This window comes from Mastigoproctus giganteus, chromosome 4 (assembly GCF_048544385.1).
Source record: "Mastigoproctus giganteus isolate SK-2022 chromosome 4, ASM4854438v1, whole genome shotgun sequence".
Lineage (NCBI taxonomy): Eukaryota > Metazoa > Arthropoda > Arachnida > Uropygi > Thelyphonidae > Mastigoproctus > Mastigoproctus giganteus.
The window spans coordinates 123,711,104-123,733,458 of record NC_143578.1 but is presented as its reverse complement, the minus strand read 5'-3'; the positions used below and the strand labels follow the sequence as shown (position 1 = coordinate 123,733,458).

At 39.0% G+C, this 22,355-nt stretch overlaps 1 protein-coding gene across 1 annotated transcript in view; it reads right to left on the bottom strand.

Moving 5' to 3' along the window:
• LOC150087041 (vacuolar protein sorting-associated protein 26B-like) overlaps window positions 1-22,355 on the bottom strand; it is a 302,718-nt gene that overhangs the window by 251,811 nt on the left and 28,552 nt on the right. The window contains exon 2 of the mRNA XM_090371779.1: window positions 14,309-14,452. Within this exon, the coding sequence (XP_090227905.1) occupies window positions 14,309-14,452 (144 nt within the window). The remainder of the gene's footprint in view (window positions 1-14,308; window positions 14,453-22,355) is intronic.

Below are 22,355 nucleotides of genomic sequence, written 5' to 3'. Positions count from 1 at the left end.
AATTATTTTTTGCATCCAGTTCCTTTGTAACCACATCATAATATCCTATCAAATTTGTCAGACAAGACTTTCCCTTAACAAACCCATGCTGTGTCTGAATTATTGCTGCAGTCTTGTCTAGATGATCCTGCAATGCATCTTTAACCAGTGACACCATTATTTTAACGGGAACAGAAGTTAAACTAACTGGTCTGTAATTACTCGTGTCACCCTTTGATCCCCCTTTGTGAATTGGGGATACATTTGCACATCTCCAGTCCATGGGAACCTCCCCTGAGTCCAAGGACGCTCTCATAATTATGGCTAAGGATTTGCTTAGTTGCTTTGCCGCCTCCTTTAATATAACTGGATAGATCCCATCCACCCCAGGTGCTTTTCTTATGTTTAACTTCAACAATTTCTCCTCCACTTTGCTTACAGTTATTACAAAATCATTAAGTATCCTGCTACAATTTGATAACCTTCTGCCATTTTCAAACCTTAATAATTCCTCATGTGTGAATGTAGATGCAAAATACTCATTCAGTTTGTTTGCTATCTGAGCAGGATCATCAACAGTCAAACCATCGATGTCAAGTGGACCAATCAGATTCATCCCCTTCCTTTTAGAGTTTATATAAGTAAAGAAATCCTTGCTGTTTTTCTTAGCATCTTTTGCCAAGGATTTCTCGTAATCTGCCTTCGCCTGCCTAACTTCCTTTGTGACCTGATTACAGACTAGCTTATATCTGCCATAGGCTTCTGAGTCGCTTGATAATTTATATGCATCCCATGCGTTTTTCTTCTCTATTACGAGTCTCATTAGTTCATTAGATAACCATTTAGGCCTACACCTGGAACAATATTTCTTAATAGGTATGAAACTTTTAGTAGCTTCCACGATTAATTCCTTGAATGTTTCCCACTTAGAATTTACTGTTGGTAGCATCGTCAGTTTATCCCACTGTACAGAATTTAAAAACTGTCGGAGACCACTGTACTCACCTTTACCGAAGCAAAAACCCTTTCCTTTACCCCTGATGGTAATTAAATCTTTAAGTAAATCCGACATCAGTACACTGCGATCACTGCCACCTAGTGGTTCCTTTATCTGCAAATTCTTAATACACGAATGATCACTGCTGATAACCAGATCAAGAGTATTACTTTCTCTGGTTGCCTCTCGAACATGCTGCTGCAGAAAACAATCATCCAATAAATCCACAAAAGCCTGACTAGTGTGTGAGTGACCACAAGTTCCAGTCAATATCTGGGAAGTTAAAATCCCCCATTATAAGACATTCCGATTTACTAGCCCACTATTTCTCTGTACAATTGTTCATTGTACTCATTCGAGTCATTAGGCCTATAACACACTCCTACTCTTATTTTTGCTTTCGCAGTGCTTATGTCACACCAAACTTCCATCTGTCGTTGTGGAAGTTGATAGGTTGAATAAATTTAAGGAGGAACTGGACAGGCATTTGGAGGGAATGGTGTGATTTTTTTTTTTTTTTTTTTTTTGGCTGATGCTGCATAAGCTCATACACTTGCTTTCTTGCATCACATGCCACTGCTACTACTACTACAAGAATGCCAAATGGATTTTTGACCTGTGAGATTTCTTTTCTCCATTTCCTTGGTCGGATTACGGTTTCAAAACTTCTGATGTCAACGACTGCTTAGATCATGTCAGTGAAATTATTATTGTAGGAATGGAATCCTTTATTCTACACTCCACTTTAAAATCTCGTCCTTTAACTAACCTTGGTTTTCCAATAAATGTGCTAAGGCTGTTCAAGAGAAGAATGTTGCATATCGTAATTGGCTTGTTTCCAATTCTTCAGTTTCATTTTCTGCCTACACCAAAACTTGCAACAATTGTAAAGCAGTTATTAATCAGTCCAAACTAGATTTTGAACAGGCTAAGAGTAGAAAACTTACTTCTTGCCTGAATGGTAGCCGAGAATTCTGGTCACTTGCCAAAGCTATTGGCCGCAACTTTTGCCCATCTCTGCTCCCACCTCTGTCAAAACCAGATAGTTCTGTTGTTACTTCGGCCAAGGATAAACCTGACCTGCTAGCATCCTATTTTTCTTCCAACTCACGTATTAATAATCTTGGTTAAAACACCTCCCACCATTCCTAGCAGGCTCCATTCAATGTATCCTGTGGTCTTCTATCAAAAGGATGTCAGAAAGATATTGACAAATTTTGATGCTAAGAAAGCTCCAAGTCCTGATTCTATTTCTCCACTTGTTCTCAAAACCTGTGCTCCCCAACTTACTGCTGTTCTTTGCCGTCTTTTTTCACCTTCTTATTCCAAACGTGTTTTTCCTTCTGCTTGGAAATTTGCACATATCCAGCCAGTTCCTAAAAAGGGTGACAAATCAATCCCATCCAGTTATCGTCCCATTGTAATTATTTCTACTCTTTCTAAAGCAATGGAGAAATCAATTAACCGCCAACTCTTAAACTATCCAGAAATTTTCTGTCTGATCAACAATCGCCAGTATGGATTCAGTCAGTGTCGATCCACTGGCGATATTCTGGCTTATCATACTCATTTATGGACAAATTCATTGGAAAAGTTTGGTGAAACACAAGCAGTTGCTCTTGACATTTCAAAGGCTTTCGATCGTGTTTGGCATAAAGGTCTTCTAAACAAGTTTCCATTTTATGGTTTGCCAACTGTTTTTTGCAATTGGTTATTCAGTTTTCTTTCTGATTGCTCACTGAGGTTGATGGTAGATGGTTCCCTGTCTAACTTCTCCACTAATGCTGGTGTCCCCCCAAGATTCAGTTCTTTTCCCCACTCTTTTCCTCTTGTATATTAATGACCTTCTTCCATTGACTGGAAATCCTATCCAGGGTTTTACTGATGATAGCACATTGCATTCCACTTTCTATTTTGAAAAACCTTGCCCTGCTCAATCATCTTCAACTTCTAGAATATCTGTTACCAAGTCCTTAAATGCTGATCTCCAGGTAATTCTCCAGTGGGGCAAAGACAACTTAGTTGGTTTCAATCCTTCTAAAACTCAGTCTCATTTTATATCTTGCAAAAAGGATTCTTCTACTCCTATGCTTATCTTTGGTGACTCTCTGATTTCTAGGCAAGATGATGTATCTCTTTTGGGGATTATCTGACTTCTAACCTCTCTTGGCACAAGCACATTACAAATATTGCTTCCTCTGCATCTAAAAAACTTGGTTTTCTCTTTCATTCTCGGTGTTACTTTTCTCCCAAATAGCTGTTCACTCTGTACAAATTGGAAATCCGCCCTACCATGGAATATTGTTCCCACATCTGGGGCGGTGCCCCCAAAAACTCTCTCAGGCTTCTAGATTCCATTCAGAAGAGGGCAGTTCGGTTAATTAACGACTCCTCTCTAGCAGAGTCTCTCCACTCACTATCTCATAGATTTACTATTTCTGCTGCATGCCTTTTCTACAGATACTTCAATGGCCACTGTTCTTCTGAATTGGCTTCAGTGCTTATGTCACACCAAACTGACTCAATAGTGCACTGTTCATCTATATCAACTGGATGCATTTCTTTTGATTTTTCTTAATTAACAGCATAACACCTCCTCCTTCCTATCCTGTCTATCCTTTCTGTACACATTGTACTCCCCAAATTCCAATTCTGCATTGCTAATATCTGTGTGACACCAAGTCTCTGATATCCCAACAATATCTGCCTTTGATGTCTTTACCGTCACTTCAAATTCATCAAATTTATTTACTATACTTCTAGCATTGGTATACATGCAAGTAATAAAAAGTCACTCTTGTAATAAATAGTCACCTTTAACATAACCTAACATAACCAGATCATCAGTGTATGCTACTATATTTATATTGATACAGTTGCAATTCAGCCAGTCATTTAAGACAAGATTCCACATCATACTCATATATGAATCCTTGTGGACATCCCCTATGAACAATTCTAGTAACTGACTCAAAAGAAAAGAAAACTTAACAGTAACTTTCCTGTTGTTGAAGTAATTCTTGATTAACGAGTAAATCTGGGGGGAAGATTTAGCCTCACATAATACCACTAAAACACTGTCATTTCATTTTATAGTATCAAATGCTCCCACAAAATCAATAAATATACCTCAACATTCTAGGATATGGAGAATGTAATGGCACTTAGCTCTATTCTCATCTTAGCAACTTTTTCACCCCTCAGAGAATCATGGTCATGCAAGTATTCGGTGGCATGTTCATGAACTGGCCTACATATATAGGTTTCATACCAACTGGTCTGTACACTGAAAGGACAGATTTCATGGGATACGTTGTTCCTGGACAACGCAACGCAGTCACCCCTCTCACTAGTGGATGAACCCACCAACTGGCAGGTATATATCATCATTCTTCTCTTTTTTTGGTGATTCCTCTCTCTCTCTCTCTCAGGGTAACTCAGAATTTTTTTTTTTTTGGCCAGTGCAGCATAAGCCTCAGGCTTCCTTGCACCATATAACTAATGCTAATAATAATAATAATAATAATAATAGTAACAATTAACCATATATGCACAGTTATAGAGCAAGCCTATAAGAAGCACTGCAACATGTATACAGCCTACATCGATTACTGTAAGGCCTTCGACAATATCGAAGGCCTTACGATAATACAGGTGCTGAACATCTACAAAGTGAATCCAATAGTGACAAACTTCCTCGGAGAAACGATGCCGAAAAGGAGTACCGCCATTAAGGTCAAGAACATCACAACCAAGCCAACCCCCATCAGGAGAGGAATCTGTCAGGGAGATGCCCTGAGCCCACAGTGGTTCTGTCTAGCACTTAATCCACTATCCACCATGCTCAACAGCAGCAATTACAGATATAACCTCAAAGAAGGAAGGAAGAACCTGTACACCCTCACCCACCTGATGTACACGGATGACATCAAGCTCAATGCGGCAACCAAGAAGCAACTCCAGCAACTACTCCAGATCACTGAAGAATTCAGCAATGATATTAGGATGGAATTTGGTCTGGACAAATGCAAGACCCACTGATTGCACCAGGGAAAATTAGTCAACAAAAACCACCAGCTGCAGACTGGTAAGGAGATCAAAACCATGGCAGAGGGAGAGGCCTACAAATAGCATTAGCAGAGGCATACGATCCAAAAAAACGAGCTTATGCAGCATCAGCCGAAAAAAAAAAAAAAAAAACTCCCATTTCACCCCTCCATTTGTTCCAAATGATTGTCCAGCTCAGCCTTAAATTTATTTTAGCTATTAGCTTCCACAACAAAAAATGGAAGCCTGTTCCACCATTCACCTACCCGCTGGCTAAAGGCAAATTTCCGCACATCTATCCTACAACCTCAATTTGAAACTGTCCTCTTTCCTCAATTTGAAACTGTGCCCCCTCAGGTTCTTAGTCTGAGCAAGAGGAAGAATTCCATCAGCATTCAGCTTGCTCAACCCATTCAAGGCCTTATACACCTCAGTCAGATCACCTCGCAGGTGCCTACTCTCCAGGCACTGCTATTTAAAGGACTTAAGCCTTTCTTGGTAAGAGCACCCCTTTGTTCCCCCTCACCAATCTTGTTGCCCTTCTTTGTACTCGTTCTAGCAACTCTACATCCTTCCTAAAATGAGGACTCCAGACCTGTAGACAGTACTCTAGGTGTGGCCTGACCATTGCCGTGTACAACGGGATAATCACCTCGCTGTCCCTGCTAGCGAAATTCCTAGATATCATTGAGAAGACTCCATTCCCTGCCCTAGCAGCCTGTCTGCACTGCTCAGCGAACTTCATATTTGACTGCACAATTACCCCCAGATCTTTTTCACTTTCACTTCCCTGAGTATAGTACCACACAGTTGGTATGTTTCTCTTCGGTTACTGCTACCCATATGCAGTACTTTGTATTTGTCAATGATAAACTTCAGTTGCCACTTCTCAGCCCATTTTCCCAACTTATCTAGATCCAGTTGGAATAGAATACTGTCTTTAACAACCTTTACTGTCTTTAACAGGGTTATTAACTGTCATTAACATCCCTGCCAACCTTTGTATCATCTGCTTGGACATTAAACCTGATATACCTTCATCAATATCATTGATAAATACTGAAAACAACAATGGGCCCAACAGCGAACCCTGGGGAACTCCACTAATAACATTTGTTCACGAAGAGCAGTGTACACTGATTACCACTCTCTGTCATCTCCCACTCAACTATCATTTTATCCATTGTAGCAACTTACCCTTAATGCCATACCTCTCCAATCTGTACACCAGTCTTCCATGTGCAACAGTATCAAAAGCTTTCCTGAAATCCAAGTATGTGATATCAAAATTATTTTTGGGATTCAGTTCCTTTGTGACTACATCATAGTATCCAATCAAATTGGTCAGACAGGACCTCCCTTTAACAAACCCATGCCGTGTCTTAACTATTATTGCAGTCTTGTCTATGATCCCGCAATGCTTCTTTAACCAGTGATTCCATTATTTTCCCCAAAACACAAGTTAAACTAACAGGTCTGTAGTTACTTTTGTCACTTTTGAACCCCTTTGTAATTTAGTGATACATCTGCACACCTCCAGTCCAAGGAAGCTCTATATAATCATGGCTAAGGATTTGCTTACTTCCTTTGCTGCCTCCTTATAAATAACTGGATAGATCCCATCCATCAAAGGTACCTTCCTTATGTTTAACTTCTCGTCCACTTTGCTCTCAGTTGTTACAAAATCACTTAGCTCCCTGTTAGCATTTGATAAACTTCTGGCACTCCCCTCATTGAATAACTATTAATGTGTGAATGTAGAGGCAAAATACTCATTCGGTTTAACAGCTACCCGAGCATGATCATCAATAGTTAACCCATCTATGTTAAGTGGTCCAATCTGATTCATACCTTTCCTTTTAGAGTCCACATAAGTAAAGAACTCGGTGCTATTTTCCTTTACATTCTTTGCCAAAGATTTCTCTTAATCTGCCTTCGCCTGTCTAACCTCCTTTTTTACTTGATTACAGACTAGTTTATACCTGCCATAGGCTTCTGTGTCACCTTATACTTGGAATGAAAAGTCTAGTAGCCTACAAAATTAAGTCCCTGACCAATTCCTTGTGTCATCTGCAAACTTGGACATTAAACCTGATATACCTTCATCAATATCATCGATAAATACTGAAAACAAAAATGGGCCTAACACCGAACCCTGGAGAAATCCACTAATAACATTTGTTCACGAAGAGCAATGTCCATTGATTACGACACACTGTCATCTCCCACTCAACCATACCTTTATCCATTGTAGCAACTTACCCTTAGAATACATTTCAACGTTACTAACATCATCATCAGTTGATCCCACTGTACAGAATTTAAAAACTGTCTGAGACGTCTGTAGTCACCTTTACGAAAGCAAAAGCCCTTCTCTTTAGCCCTGATGTAGTTACATCTTTAAGTAATTCCCACATCAGTAAATTGTGATCACTGTCACCCAGTGGATCCTTTATCTGCAAATTCTTAATGCATGAATAATTATTGCTGATAATCAGATCAAGAGTATTACTCCCTCTTGTTGCCTCTCGAACATGTTGCTGTAGAAAACAGTCATCCAATAAATCCACAAAAGTCTTGCTAGTGTGCGAGTGACCAATTCACAAGTTCCAGTCAATATCTTTATCAATATCTGGGAAGTTAAAATCACCCATTATAAGACATTCTGATTTAATGGCCCACTATTTCTCTGCACAATTGCTCATTATACTCATCAGATTTATTAGGCCTATAACACACACACACACACACACACACACACCTCTCATTTTTCCTTTCCCAGTGCTAATTTCACACCAAATTTTTTTTTTGGCTGGTGCAGCATAAGCCATAGGCTTTCTTGCACCATGCGGCCGTTACTAATACTAACAGACTCCACCAAAATCAATTGGATGCACTTTCTTATATTTTATGTGCGTCTTAACTAAGAGCATAACCCCTCCTCCCTTCCTGTTCTGTCTATCCTTCCTGTACACATTGTACTCCCCAAATTACAATTCTCCACTGTTTATATCTGTGTGACACCATGTCTCTGATATCCCAACAATATCTGCCTTTGATGTCTTGACTAGCACTTCAAGCTTATCAAATTTATTAACTATACTCCTAGCACTGGTGTACATGCAAGTGTACATGCACCTGTTCCTACCCTTAGTTACCCTAACACAGCCCATTTATTTACTTGTTCCACTATGACTCCCAGCAGTCCTGGAAATCTCCATTACCTTGCTTTCTAGGCTGCTGCGCATTCTAATAGAATGCAGTGCAAGAATCACTTTTGCCCCTGCCTGCAGCCACTGTTAACTTTTTAGTCTGTGTATCCCCCCAAGCTAGCAGTTTTTCCACCCACCTAACACTGCCCCAATAGCATCAGTAAATATTCTTGCACCCTTTCTATTTGAGTGTACCCCATCCCTGTAGAAGCAGTCTCTCCTGTCAACAAGCACAGACCAGGCTGAAAAAAATTCTACCTCTTCAGCCTGGCACAATCTCTCCAGGGCTCTCATCATATACTCCCTCCTATCGTGGCTGGGCAGAATTAGAGAGACTTTCACATTCAATCCTAACTCGCAACTGTTTTTCAACATTGACCTGTACTTGTTGAGTAAATCTGCAGATCTCTTACTCTTAATGACATTAGTTCCAACGTGTACAACAACAACATCACCTTTTGTGCCCTTTAAAGATATCTGCTCACAATGTGATCAACTTTTGCTCCTGGCAGACATACCCTGGTCCGGTTCCACCTATCCTTCTTGCATAGTATATTCCCCATCTCCCTGACAATAGAGTCACCAGCAATAACTAGTTCCTTTGGGACCAGCGCATTGTGCCTTGGAGATTGACTCTGTTTTGCCTGATGCGCAGGAGTGAGCTGGGCAGCTGACAGCTTGATGGGCCCTTCATATTAATTTATTCAAGGGCATTACCCTACAACTCAAGCTCTCATAGACGCCCATCAGAACACTGAGTTGGCACCTAATTTCTTGACACTCTAGGCACCTAGCCCACACACAAAGGAATCCTCCTTGGCTAGATCATGTCTTTTTTCAGAGAGATCGACAAACATTTCACACATTTTTTGAGACTGTGGCATGTTGGAGAATGGTCCCCTTCGTTTCTCCCCCCAATCACAGCACTCTCGCTAGTCTGTGATCTTTGCTTCACAGCTCTAGTCTGAGTCATGATTTCCATTTAATTAACAATGAATTTTAATAAGATTAATATTATTTTTGATTAATTGATAATACTATAATAAGCTAACAGATTCCTAATACAGTGCTTCGTATTAAGCTATATAGTTTTGCTTTATACCTTACACTATCAGTTCAAGATATATATACGTTAAGTTATTTCTTATCGACTACAATATGGCGGCTAGTTCAACAATATTGGCGCCAACACTGAAAGTCGTAACTTCCATAAATCGCTGGTTAAATTCAAATTAAGAAGCTAACAAATGCTACTAAACCTATTTAATATATATTAAATATATATATATATATATATTTAATAGTTAATTAACGAAGAATATGGTAAAAATTAAAAATACTTATCCCTTTACATCAGCTAAAAATCCACCTACTGTTCTCTTCCACAACCTAAGCGCTCTCAAATACTTGGAGATGATGCAGGCTCAGCAGTTACAGCAAAAGGAAATTAAGGCCTGCCTGACCGAAAAATACCATCAGAGACTTAGAAGCCTGCTTAAAGCAAAGCTCAACGGAGGGAACACAGTTAAAGCCATAAACACCTATGCAGTCCCAGTACTAACATACTCCTTCGAGGCCATAGATTGTACTAACACCGAGCTGGAGAATATCATGAGAAAGACAAGGACAATGATGACCAAGAGGCGCCAACACCACCCGAAGTCAACCGTGGAGAGACTGACAATTGCTCAGAAAGGAGGAAGGGGCCTGATAGACCTCAATGATCAGCAGAAAACAGCAATTGCTAACCTGAAGGATTACTTTCAGAAACACATAGCAGCGCTCCACCAGAATATAAGGAAGATAGACAAGCACTATACCCCACTCAACCTCAGTGAGGAGTCCCCTCACAACCAGGAGGCACAAACAAAGCTAGAAAAATGGGCAGAGAAGACACTCCATGGCAGACACTACAGTGATCTCCATCAAGATCACATAGATAAAATTGCTTCCAATGCATGGCTCACGAGCAGGACGCTCTTCCCCAAAACTGAAGCAATCATACTAGCCATCCAAAACCAGGTAATCAACACCAGAAACTATAGAAAATACATTTCCAAGGAGCCAGGGGTGTCCGATGACACATGTCGACGATGCCACCTGGCCTCAGAAACAATCCAACACACCACCACGGGGTGCAGGGTGATCACCCAGACTGAGTACACTCACAGACACAACCAGCTAGCCAGAATAATACATCAGAAGCTAGCAAGGAAATACCAGTTGATTGAAGAAGGTGTACCGCACTACAAGTACGAACCCCAGGCAGTAGTAGAGATCCCAACCCACAGCTACAAGCTGTACCGGGACCGTGCCATAATAGATAAGACAATCCCACACAACAGACAGGAGATCAAAGAGATGTGGCACATGCAATGAGTTACGACCATCCCGATCATCATGTCAACAACAGGTATGGTGCCAAAGACCCTACATAACAGCCTAGCAACAATAGGTCTCCCAGCGAACACCTACAAGGAACTCCAGAAAGTCACAATCCTAAACACCTGTAGGATAGTTAGAGAGGTGATCTGATAGAGGTGTATAAAGCCTTGAATGGTTTGAGCATGCTCAATGCTGATGGGATTCTTCCTCTTGCTCAGAATAATCACCTGAGAGGGCATAAATTCAAATTGAGGAAAGACAGATGTAGGATAGACATGAGGAAATTTGCCTTTAGCCAGCGGGTGGTTGGTTGGTGGAACAGATTTCCATCCCTTGTCGTGGAAGTTGATAGCCTAAATAAGTTTAAGGCCCAGCTGGACAGGTATTTCGAATGAACAGAGGGGTGAAGTGGAAGTGGTTATTTTTTATTTATTTTATTTTATTTTTTTTTTGGCTGATGCTGCATAAGCTTGCTTTCTTGCATCAAATGCCTCTACTAATGCTAATGCTAACAGACCAGACATAACCCTTGCAAACAAGAAGGAAAAGGTTACCTATCTGATTGACACAGCAGTACCCAACACTGGCAACCTGCAGAAAACCGATGGGGAAAAAATCAGAAAGTACACAAACCTAAGACAGGAGATCAAAGAGATGTGGCATATGCAACGAGTTACGACCATCCCGATCATCGTGTCAACAACAGGTATGGTGCCAAAGACCCTACATAACAGCCTAGCAACAATAGGTCTCCCAGCGAACACCTACAACGAACTCCAGAAAGTCACAATCCTAAACACCTGTAGGATAGTTAGAGAGTTCCTCGACCAACAGTAACACCAGACACAACAACACCCACCCTGTGTACTTGGCAGCGATACCCATCACGAGGTGGAACCCCCAATCAGGGAGAAATAATATAAGAACAATAATAATAATATAGAATAATAATAATAACATCGCATCGCTGTATTCACGTAGACAGTAATTTGGTCAGTATGGATAATTGTCATGAGTTAACAGACTTTGAAAGAGGGATGATAATGGGTGACCAACACATGGGTCACTAACCCAGAGGTGGTACAGAAATTGCACTATCCCCATTTGACACTATCAAGAGTGTATCGGGAATATGCCATTTCCGGAATAACATCTCATAGTGGAACAGCGCTGTGGGCGGAGTAAGGTGGTGGATAAATGTGGCCATCGACATGTCTTGTATTTCAGCCAACCGGAGAGTGACGGTGGCACAAATCATCGTTGACTTCAACGATGAAGGTGCCACAAACATCTCCACCAAGATCATCAGGCAATCATTAGCCGCAATAGATTATGGGAGCCGACCCACCAGAGTCCCATTGCTAACACCATGACACAGGACTCTATGCCTCATTTGGGTGAAAGAATATCAGCACTGGACCTTGGATGATTGGGGACAGGTCTCCTGGTCCGATGAGTCCCATTCCCAGTTATTTCGAGTGGACAGGAGGGTGTGTATCTGGCAGAAACCACACGAAACTAGGCACCTATCATGTCAACAAAGAACTGTTCAGGCAGGTGGACGGTCAGTAATGGTCTGGGGTCAACTTGCACACACTGGGACCTCTGGTACATCTAGATGCATCTCTGAATGTTCCAGGTTACACGTCCACCGCTGCAGACCATCTGCATCCCTTCATGGTTGTCATGCACCCACAGGGCAATGGACTCTTCCAGCAGGAAAATGTGCCCCCGCACAGAGCCATGGTGCCTAGAACATGGTTCGAAGAGCATTCCACAGATTTTACCACCATGGAATGGCCTCCCCGTTCACTAGACATGAACCCTGTGGAGCATCTTTGGGATGCTGTGGAAAGGTCCGTTCCAGCTTTGGATCCTTCACATTCCTGGGTGGAATGTGAAGGTGCGAATTACGAATCTGAATTACGGACAGTAGTGCAGCAAGCATGGATGGAAATACCTGTAGAATGCTTTCGTGAACTAGTGGACTCAATGCCTCGCCACGTGACTGCCCTTATCTGGGTGAAAGGTGGACCTACTGGTTACTAGGTAGGTATCCCATGATTTCTGTCCACTCAGTGTAGGCCATTTTGAAAAATCACAATATCCAAGGATGGCAAAGTCTGGCCATACTGAAGTCAGCAAAGCAGAGAGAGAGAGACGAATGAGGTACTAGAGGAGCAATAGTTGCTGTCCCCAATGCATGGATTATCAAATAGTGTGCTGCTACATTCTGATAGGAACAGGACAAATCCAAAAATTTTAGTCTCCATTTCCTCCACAGCTATATTAACTGCAGTGGAATTAACAAGGAACCCAAAGTAGTGTCTCATATCCATTGAAATAAATGCCAATTAAAAACACTGGTATCACTCCATACCATCCAACAAAAGTACAAAGATGAACAAATATCATTAATTTTTGTGACAGTTCGTATTCTCAATATTCCATCCCATGTTCAACAGTGCATGCAACAGGGTATGTGAACAAGAGAAACCATACTAAATAACACTATAATATCATCCTCAAAAATAGCAAAATTGTTAATTTCATAAATAAATGCATGCTGCTTTAGACTGCATAACAGAAGTTATCAACAAGGCAAAATCAAAGTTAGAATTACAATTGAAGTATTCACATGTCTGAGTGAGTAATAAAACAACACTACAATTAATAGAATGCTATTTGCAGTGTTGAGCATCCAAAACATTTGAGAAACCCATGAAATTGCTGTATATCACTGCTTTATTTGTATATTTATTCACTGCACTCTATAATCCAGCAGTTTCATGGATAATTGGAAAAGGGGCATACAAAATTGTCAACTTGAATCTTTTGTGTATCTTACTTTATTGTATTTATGAACATAATTATAAGTTCAATCCTTCTGTATATTTAACCCATTTATAGCATTGTGAATACTTCTGCATATTAAATCTATAATTTATTGATAAAACTTATTTATTAATATATTTTGTGAAGTAGAGTTGCTGTGTTTAACCCAACAAGTCTACTTTGCCATAAAGGATTTTAATAATATGGTGACTTGACAGAAAACAAGATACAGTATTTGGAAAATTTAATAGCCTTTTTCCTAGAACTCTTATTTACAGAATTCAATAAAAATATAAGTGCAATTAATTATATTTATTAGACTTTATACTATAATTTCCTAATGCTTAAGCATTTTTATTAACGCTTGATTTTTTAAGGAGTCCTTATGTGCTGTAATGTAATAACTAGATTGTATGTATAACTTAGCTTAATTTTCAGCACTCACCTCATAGTAATCCGCTCAGCTGGTGGAGAGTTTTACCACATACATAGTGGTTATAGGATTTTAATAACTTACAGGGATTATGGGTTTAAAACTAAGTTATAGCCCATAACTTAGTTTTAAACCCATAATCCCTGTAAGTTATTAAAATCCTATAACCACTATGTATGTGGTAAAACTCTCCACCAGCTGAGCGGATTACTATGAGGTGAGTGCTGAAAATTAAGCTAAGCTATACATACGATCTAGCATTTTTATTATTCAAAATTCAATTTTAATGTTAATGCAATGAAGAATTAAAGTTTTTTGGTTCTTTGGGTCCAAAAAAAAAAAAAAAAAAAAAAAATTTTAAACATCTGACCCATGTAGCTACTGGTTTCCCTAGGCCTGTGTAAAGAGTTAAAATATTACCCTTCCTGAAACTGTCTCTCCATCATAATAAACATAGCATCTTTCTTTCTTTCCATCCTCTGTTTTGATATCTGCCATTTTTCTTGTGTCAGCTCCATCTAGAATGATGTCTATATCTGCAGTTTGGCCAAATCCCAAAAAGCTCTACACATATAAAGAAAAAGAACACAACTATGTACAACATCACATACTAACAATAGTAAAAAAAACTCAAAAGCACACATTTCAGTGTGCACACATTTCATCTTGATTCAACTGCCTGGAATAATTAGAGAATTAAGTGTGAATAAATTTCCTAAATTAGAAAAACTCAAAAACAACAAGAGCTGCCAGACCATCAAGATTTATACATGGTTGTTGAAAATTAGTTGTGTATTGAAAATTTACAAAATTACATAATGCATAAATTAATTTAAATAAATCTCAGTCCAATGAATCTTATTTGTCCCAAGTTCCTAGTTTCAAGAATTACTCATTTGGCTAATTTTACAATGATGTAATTTTGTGGCTGAAATAGAGATGATGTGTGCTGCCAAGGCTGATTACATCATATTTCCCAATGCCTAAAATTGAAAAATTGCATCTCCTGCATTGGCTTTTTTTGGCATCTTACTAAAAGACACTGTTCACACATATGAAATGACAGCACATAACAGAACGAAGCTATTATCCTGTGTTTCTATTTTGCAGCGTCGATTTACACAGCTTCCCACAACAATTCATTAACAAAAATAAGCAAAAATTTTCAAAATTTATAAAAGAAAATTCCAATTTTAATGTAGTTTTCTTCTGTAAAAAAAAAGGACAGAGAAAAACAAAATATATTTTGATACTGTATTAATATATTTTATGCATACTGAGAGGTCAATTACATGGCTCAGTTTTTACTCAGTAGCAATTTAGGGCATATCTGATTTTAGAGTCTGTGATATAAATTCCTTACCACATCCAGAAAACTTCATGATTAATTAGACACCATGTTTGCTTGGCATATACAAGGTATCTGAAAAAGAATGGTGGGATTTGGGTAGGCTGCTATCTACAAAAAAAAAAAAATCAGTATATTTTGAACATTTTCATTCTCCCACTTAAATAGTTTCAAATACATCAAGGATGGCAGTCAAGTGTCACCACGTTCACTTCCATTCAGCCACATTTGCCACAGTCAGCCATTCTAAACAGTTGTGTTGGCGAAGGTAAAGAAAGCCAACACGAGAACCACGAGAAACTTCGGGAAAACTTTCCCGCATTTCCCGCTACCACAGTTTGTCGCTGAATTCTCGGTAAATGGATGGTGCGTGTTATCGGTAGTGGCAGTAGAAGTCAATAACGATGTATTGATTAGTTTTCTTCTCATTATTAAAGGTAGGTTATTGGAGTTCATGAGTGTAATACCTTTGCGGCTGAAATTTAATTACGGGTACATCCTCCAGACTGCCTCAGTCTCAGGGTGTTTACCTCCCCCCCTCCTGCTGTTTTAAAATAGGAAAACGACTTCTACAGACAGTGCGTATTATTGGTAGTGGCAGTAGAAGTTTATTTCCTGTCAAGAAAAAACAGCTAGAAGGGAGGATAAACACCCTAAGACAGAGTCTGGAGGGTGTACCCGTAAGTAAATTTCAGCCCACTCATGACCTCCAATAATTTGCTTTTAATAATGAAAAAAAAAACTAACCAATACATCGTTATCGACTTCTACTGCCACTACCGATAACATGCATCATCTGTTTACCGAGAATGGAGGGGGGAAACTGCGGTAGCAGGAAATGAGTTTGCCCAGTAAGTTAAGTGAAGATAACACAAGAACCCATGGTTCTTCTGTTGGCTTTCTTTACCTTGGCCTTTGTGTTTTCTTGCTAGCTGAGCAGATATCAATTGTTACTGTGCAATGTACGTTTAAATGTGAATTTAATAAAGCTCTTCTACATGAGAATAAACATCAGTTTGAAGACCCGGTAGCGTTTTAAAATAGAAAAGCATGGGAAGACCAAGAACATCAGATGAACTTATGGAAAGCATTGTCTAATGCTTTCCACAGCTTCAAAGCATTAGACAAATCTTGCATTCATAGCCCAGGGAAATCAGTTCCCTGTTGCAATTTACAATTACAAGTTCAAAAATCAACAATGCATGATGTGTTAAAAAAATAAAATAAATTTTTGTTTATACTCTGGGAACTCTGTTTATACTCTTGTGAACTCCCAACTGTACAACCGGACAGTTGGGAGTTCACAAGAGAGAAAGAATACAAGACAGCACCATATTTAGCAAATACAGGCTTGAACCCTAGTCACTCAAAAGTGCATGAACTTATGTTCCCTCGTTCCTGAACACTCAACTACAGTAGCCTAAACGACTTAGATTGCACGTATACAAAATCCAACTTTTCCACCAGATTTGGCCCCTCCGTAGCCAGGTGGGCAGCAGCAGCAGTGCGTAGCACACACTTCTTGATTAGACCAGGGTTCGAGCCCATGACCACCAAATACGGAGGATGAGGAAAGGTCAGGGAATGACCACCGCATATCCCTGGAGCAATATGGCCTTAGTTGCTAATGCTCCTAAAAAAAAAAAAAAACACCACTAGATTCAGCATTATGACAAGCCACACAGCATGCTGAATATGCAAACTTTCTGTTAAATCATATTGATGAACTAAATATTCAGCTAGATAGGGATTTGATTTTTTTTTTTTTTTTTTTTGTTAGTTGTTGGCACATCAGCTTCTGTGGCCATAATGCACCTCCCAAAGTTTTTGCATTTTACTCTGATCCAAGCCCAAGGCGGGATTCGAACCCGCGACCTTTGGGTTGCCAGGCAGGCACTTTACCCACCTGGCTAGCCTGGTCAGCCTAGATTGGGACCCATCACTACTCTCAGTTATTATTACTTATGTTCTTAATGTAAAATTTTCTGGAAGGTGGATTGGCAGGAGGGGGAGAGCAATTCCATGGCCCTGATTTGACACCTCTTGATTCTTTCCTTTACGGTTATATATGCACAAAGAATTATGTTTACATGGAAAGCATTCGTGACTTGGACCATTTGGAACAAGGAATCCAGGAAGCTGCTGATGTACCATGCAGCATATACCAAGTGGTCAGGAGCAGGAGTGCAGTAGCATATGCTCTTTGAGCAGACTGGTGTTCAAAAAGGTACCAAGGTATATGCTGCATGTAGGGAACAAAGCAGATCAGACATATGCAGAGCCACAAATGGTGCACAAGTAAAAATTTACTAGGATTGTTACAAACTATTTGACTTACTGTTTAAATTAAAATTTTCATTTCTTTAATATCTTTACCAGTTCCCCAATTATGGCTATTAAAAACCTGCCATTCTTTTTCAGACACACTTTATCTGTTTATACAAACACTGTACACCACATTTTGACTAATAGCTCAATGTGATAACCTGCAAATGTAAATAAAAGTTAAATACATAAAGAAATCTAAAAACCTTTCCATTGTGTAACTTGGATTCATCATTATTTGTCAGTTGTGAATCTGCATTTTTGGGGTGTTCTGAAGCTCTGGTACATGTTCACTAACAGTATTGTCCATGGAAGCAAACTTATTCTGCACCAACAAAAAAAGAAAAAGAAAAATTTCGATGAATAATTTGCCATAACTTCAAACTATCCAATTCTGCCTTGAGCTTCATTTCTATCTTAACTACCTTATAAAGCAAAACCAGTGATTAACAACATAACTGCCGAAAGGTGAACTTCGAGTGATCTAATTTTCTGTTGCTTACTAAAATTTAATAATCATGCCCCTTTGTGCTTTGTCTAGCAGCACAAAAAATATACATTCATTTTATTTATTCCTTATGGACCTTAAACATGCCAACTAGATCACCTGTAAGGTATCTAGCCTACAGGCTCTGCAGTTCATAACTTGTAAGGTGCTACTTAAAAGGACAACTTTATTTGGTGCTGCAGAAGTGGGTTAATTTGAATAAATTTAAGGATAAATTAATTTATAAAAAGAAGGGCACCTAGGAACCGACCCATCTATTAAAAAATGATAAATTATTAATAGACAGGTCAGTCCCTAGGTGCCCTTCTTTTTCTTTTTAGAAGATAAATCCTTTTTAAGTTAAGCCTCTAGATCTGAATACAATACTCCAAATATAGTCTTACCACTGTTTTATAAAGAGGAATAAAATTCTTCTTCTTCCTGATAGCAAATGTCCCATAGATCACTGACAGTACAAACTAGTAATGGTCAAAAAAAAGTCATTTGGCTGATTTGACTCATTATGGAAAAATGACTCGAGTCATCATCACTTCGAAATATTTGACATCTGTGGCGAACTCATATTTGACATAGTAGCTGTGGCCAGTGAATGAGGAATTCAACTGATCAATGATTTGAATCTCTGAAGGTCCAAGAGATTAAATACCCAATCAGCCTGAGGGAAATTACAAGTAACATTAGGAACTGTCCTTGTAGCCTTTGAAGCTCAGAGTGGGCATGCTATTCATTATGCCCTTAGAATCTGATCTGGTATTAGCAGGGGCACAGTATTGTAAAATTATTGTAAAAATTATAAAAAAAATTTTCAGGGGATGGGGGGGGGGGTAGTAGGAGTATATATAACACTAAAATGTCCAAAAGTCTTCATAAATAGTTTTATTATTACAATTAATTAGAATTGTAATATTATTACGATTGTAATTTAATATCATCGCATTTAAGAATAGTGCATAATTTTGCATTATCTCTCTCCTACCAATCCTCCAGGAATCAACCTTTTCATATTCCATGTATAGATTCCACATTCTTTCAATATTTTTATTCAATTCAAATCAAGAAATATGATCACTTTGTCAACCTACAAATTCGATTTTACATTTATTTGTTATTTTCAATATTCAAACACAATTCAAACATAGTAAAAATACCATTGTTTTCTGTTTCATTTCTTCACAATAGCATTGGAAAAATAAACAAAATTGTAATAATACATATTAAATTACAAAGATATTACAAAGTTAGTAGTTTAAATAAATCCAAAGAAGAACTAGACAAACTACTGGAGGTGAAATGAAATGGAGTGTCATTTTTTTGTTTTTTTGGCTGATGCTGTATAAGCTTGCTTTTGCACATCATTTGCTGCTGCTAATATCACACAAGATAATCAAAAACAAGAGGGGACCAAGGCTTAACTATAAAGGACTCCACTCCTTGCTACACCAATCTAACACAGCCACTTGGTCAACAAAAAATTAGAACAGTACACTCATCTAAGTTGACCACGATTCAAATCCATACAACCAATAAATGCAGTCAATTAATGAGCAATCTGATAAGAATATTACCCTCTGACTTATCATGCTGGTTAAAAAATAGAACTTTTAGTACACTCTAAGGAATACACCTGTTTATTATTTATTATTAGTAGTAGCAGTGGCAAATGATGCAAGGAAGCAAGCTTGTAACAACAGAAAGGAAAAAAAAAAAAAAAAAAAAACATTTCACCTACATGTCTTCCTTATATTTATTCAAACTACCCACTTCCATATCACCAGATTGTAGCTTCCAACAATGAATTACTCTCTAGCTGAATGCAAATTTTCACACATATCCTACAGCCATCCTTTTTCAATTTAAGTTTATATCCCAATCTGTGTGTTGCCCAGGAAAATTTAAGAATACCATCATTATTAATTTTTACTGATCCATTTAAAGAGGACTCCTTACATGAGCCTTAGTCTTCAAGAGCTGCAATTTTCAGAAGCAAAGTCTTTTGCAGTCAGAATATCTATCCCTTTGTGTTCTTGACTAATCTGATTACTCTTCTTTGACCCATTCCAAGAGTTCGACACCTTTCTTAAAATGAGGCTACCAAATCATTATGCAGTACTCAAGATGCAGCCTAAATACTGCTCTACACAATGGGATAATCACCACCTTGTCCCTGTTGGCCAAGTTCCTATATATCATTTACAGAACTTCAAGAGCTGTTGTAGCAGCCTGTCTCCACTGCTCAGAGAACATCATGTCTGACTTTGCCAACATGAAGTTCTCTGTTCTGTTGTATAATTGCCACTGTAGCCTAGTGGTCAGGAGCAGGAGTGCAGTAGCATATCCTCTTTGAGCAGACTGGTATTCAAACCACTGACTACTAAATATGGCCGACCTGACAACCTATACTGGACCAGCGTGGCAGATTATGGTTCATTCCTCTCAACATGAATTGTTGAGGAGGCTTCCATCCTGCAGTGGACTGATAATGGCTGCTACTGCTTACCTTTTTTTTTTTTTTTACCTGGGATTACTGCATCCCATATGCAGTACTTTGCATTTTTGCATTTACCAATGTTAAGCCCCAATTTAATTTAAATTCTATATTGTGGAACCAACTGATAATGTTACCAACAGCAAATTCAAAATGGGAAGCATTCAAAGAATTAATCTTGGAAGCTACTAGGCTTTTCATATTATACTCTGATGAGTATAACATTATACTCATCAGATATTTCATACTATACTCTAATGGGTACAATAAGGAACTGTACAGGGAAATAGAGTCGGCCAGTAAATCAGAGAGTCTTATAATGGGGGATTTTAATTTCCCAGATATTGACTGGAATTTGTGGGTTGGTCACTCACACACTAGCAAGGCTTTTGTGGATTTATTCGATGATTGTTTTCTACATCAGCATGTTCGGGAGGCAACTAGAGGGAGTAATACTCTTGACCTGATTATCAGTAGTGATTCTTCATGCAATAAGAATCTGCAGATAAAGGAATCACTAGGTGGCAGTGATCACAGTGTGCTGAAGTGGGATTTACCCTACTTCCCCATGTATAAGACGCACCTTTTTTCGAAAAATTTGGGGTCTAAAAACTGGGTGCGTCTTATACAGTGGTTGTAGATTTTTTTTACTTGCATTTTCCGCTTTTTCACGCTTGTTGTCTTTGCGCTCATTGTTTTGCACTTGTTATCGATATATTAGGTTACGTTTTGCCACGTTCTGCCCAGAAATGATTTTCATACAGTGCTGAATTCAAGTTAAAAGTGATCAAGTTTGCAAAAGTGAATGGAAATCATGCTGCTGAACGTAAGTTTGGTCCTCCTCCAACTTAGAAAACAATCCGAGACTGGCCAGGGGAAAAAGAAACCCTACTGAAAACGCCACAGCAGAAGAAGGCCATTAGAGGCAAGTCAGCAAAATGGCCTGATTTAGAGAGGGAATTGAAGATATGGATTGAGGAGCAAAGGGCAATTGGAATTCCTGTCCTCAAAGATTATTCAAGAATTGCTGATGAAAACGAAGTTACTGATTTCAAAGGAGGACACAATTGGTGCTTCAAGTTCATGAAACGGAATGGACTAAGCATGTGTACACGCACCAGACTTGCCAAAAGATGCCTGAACGCTATGAGCAGAAGGTCCTTGAATTTCATCGTTTTGTCATTCAATGTCGGAAGACACGTCAGTTTGAGTTGGGACAGATTGCAAATATGGACGAAGTCCCCCTTCAATTTGATGTCCCAAGTAACAGAACTGTTGATGAGAAGGGGGTGAAAACTGTAACTGTGAAGACAAGTGGACATGAAAACAGCCATTATACAGTTGTTCTAGCTTGTTGTGCCGACGGACCCAAACTGCCTCCTATGCTGATTTTCAAACGCAAAACAATGCCAAAAGAAGACATTCCTCGAGGAGTGATTGTCCAAGTTCATGACAAGGGTTGGATGAATCTGGATGGGATGAAGATCTGGTTTGAGTAAGTTTGGAGCAGGAGACCAGGTGGGCTCTTACGCAAACCTGCCATATCGGTGCTTGATCAGTTCAGGGCACACATAACAAAAAATACAAAGAAGATTGCTGCAGAGCAAAAAACAAAACTTGCTGTCATACCTGGAGGTTTGACATCCCAGCTCCAACCACTTGATGTCAGTATTAACAAACCCTTCAAAGCTGCCATGAGAGACGAATGGAACCAATGGAATGAAGTCTTCTGGGGACAATTTGACAACAGCAGGAAGAATGAAGAAACTAACTATAGGAGAAGTTTGTACCTGGGTGAAAA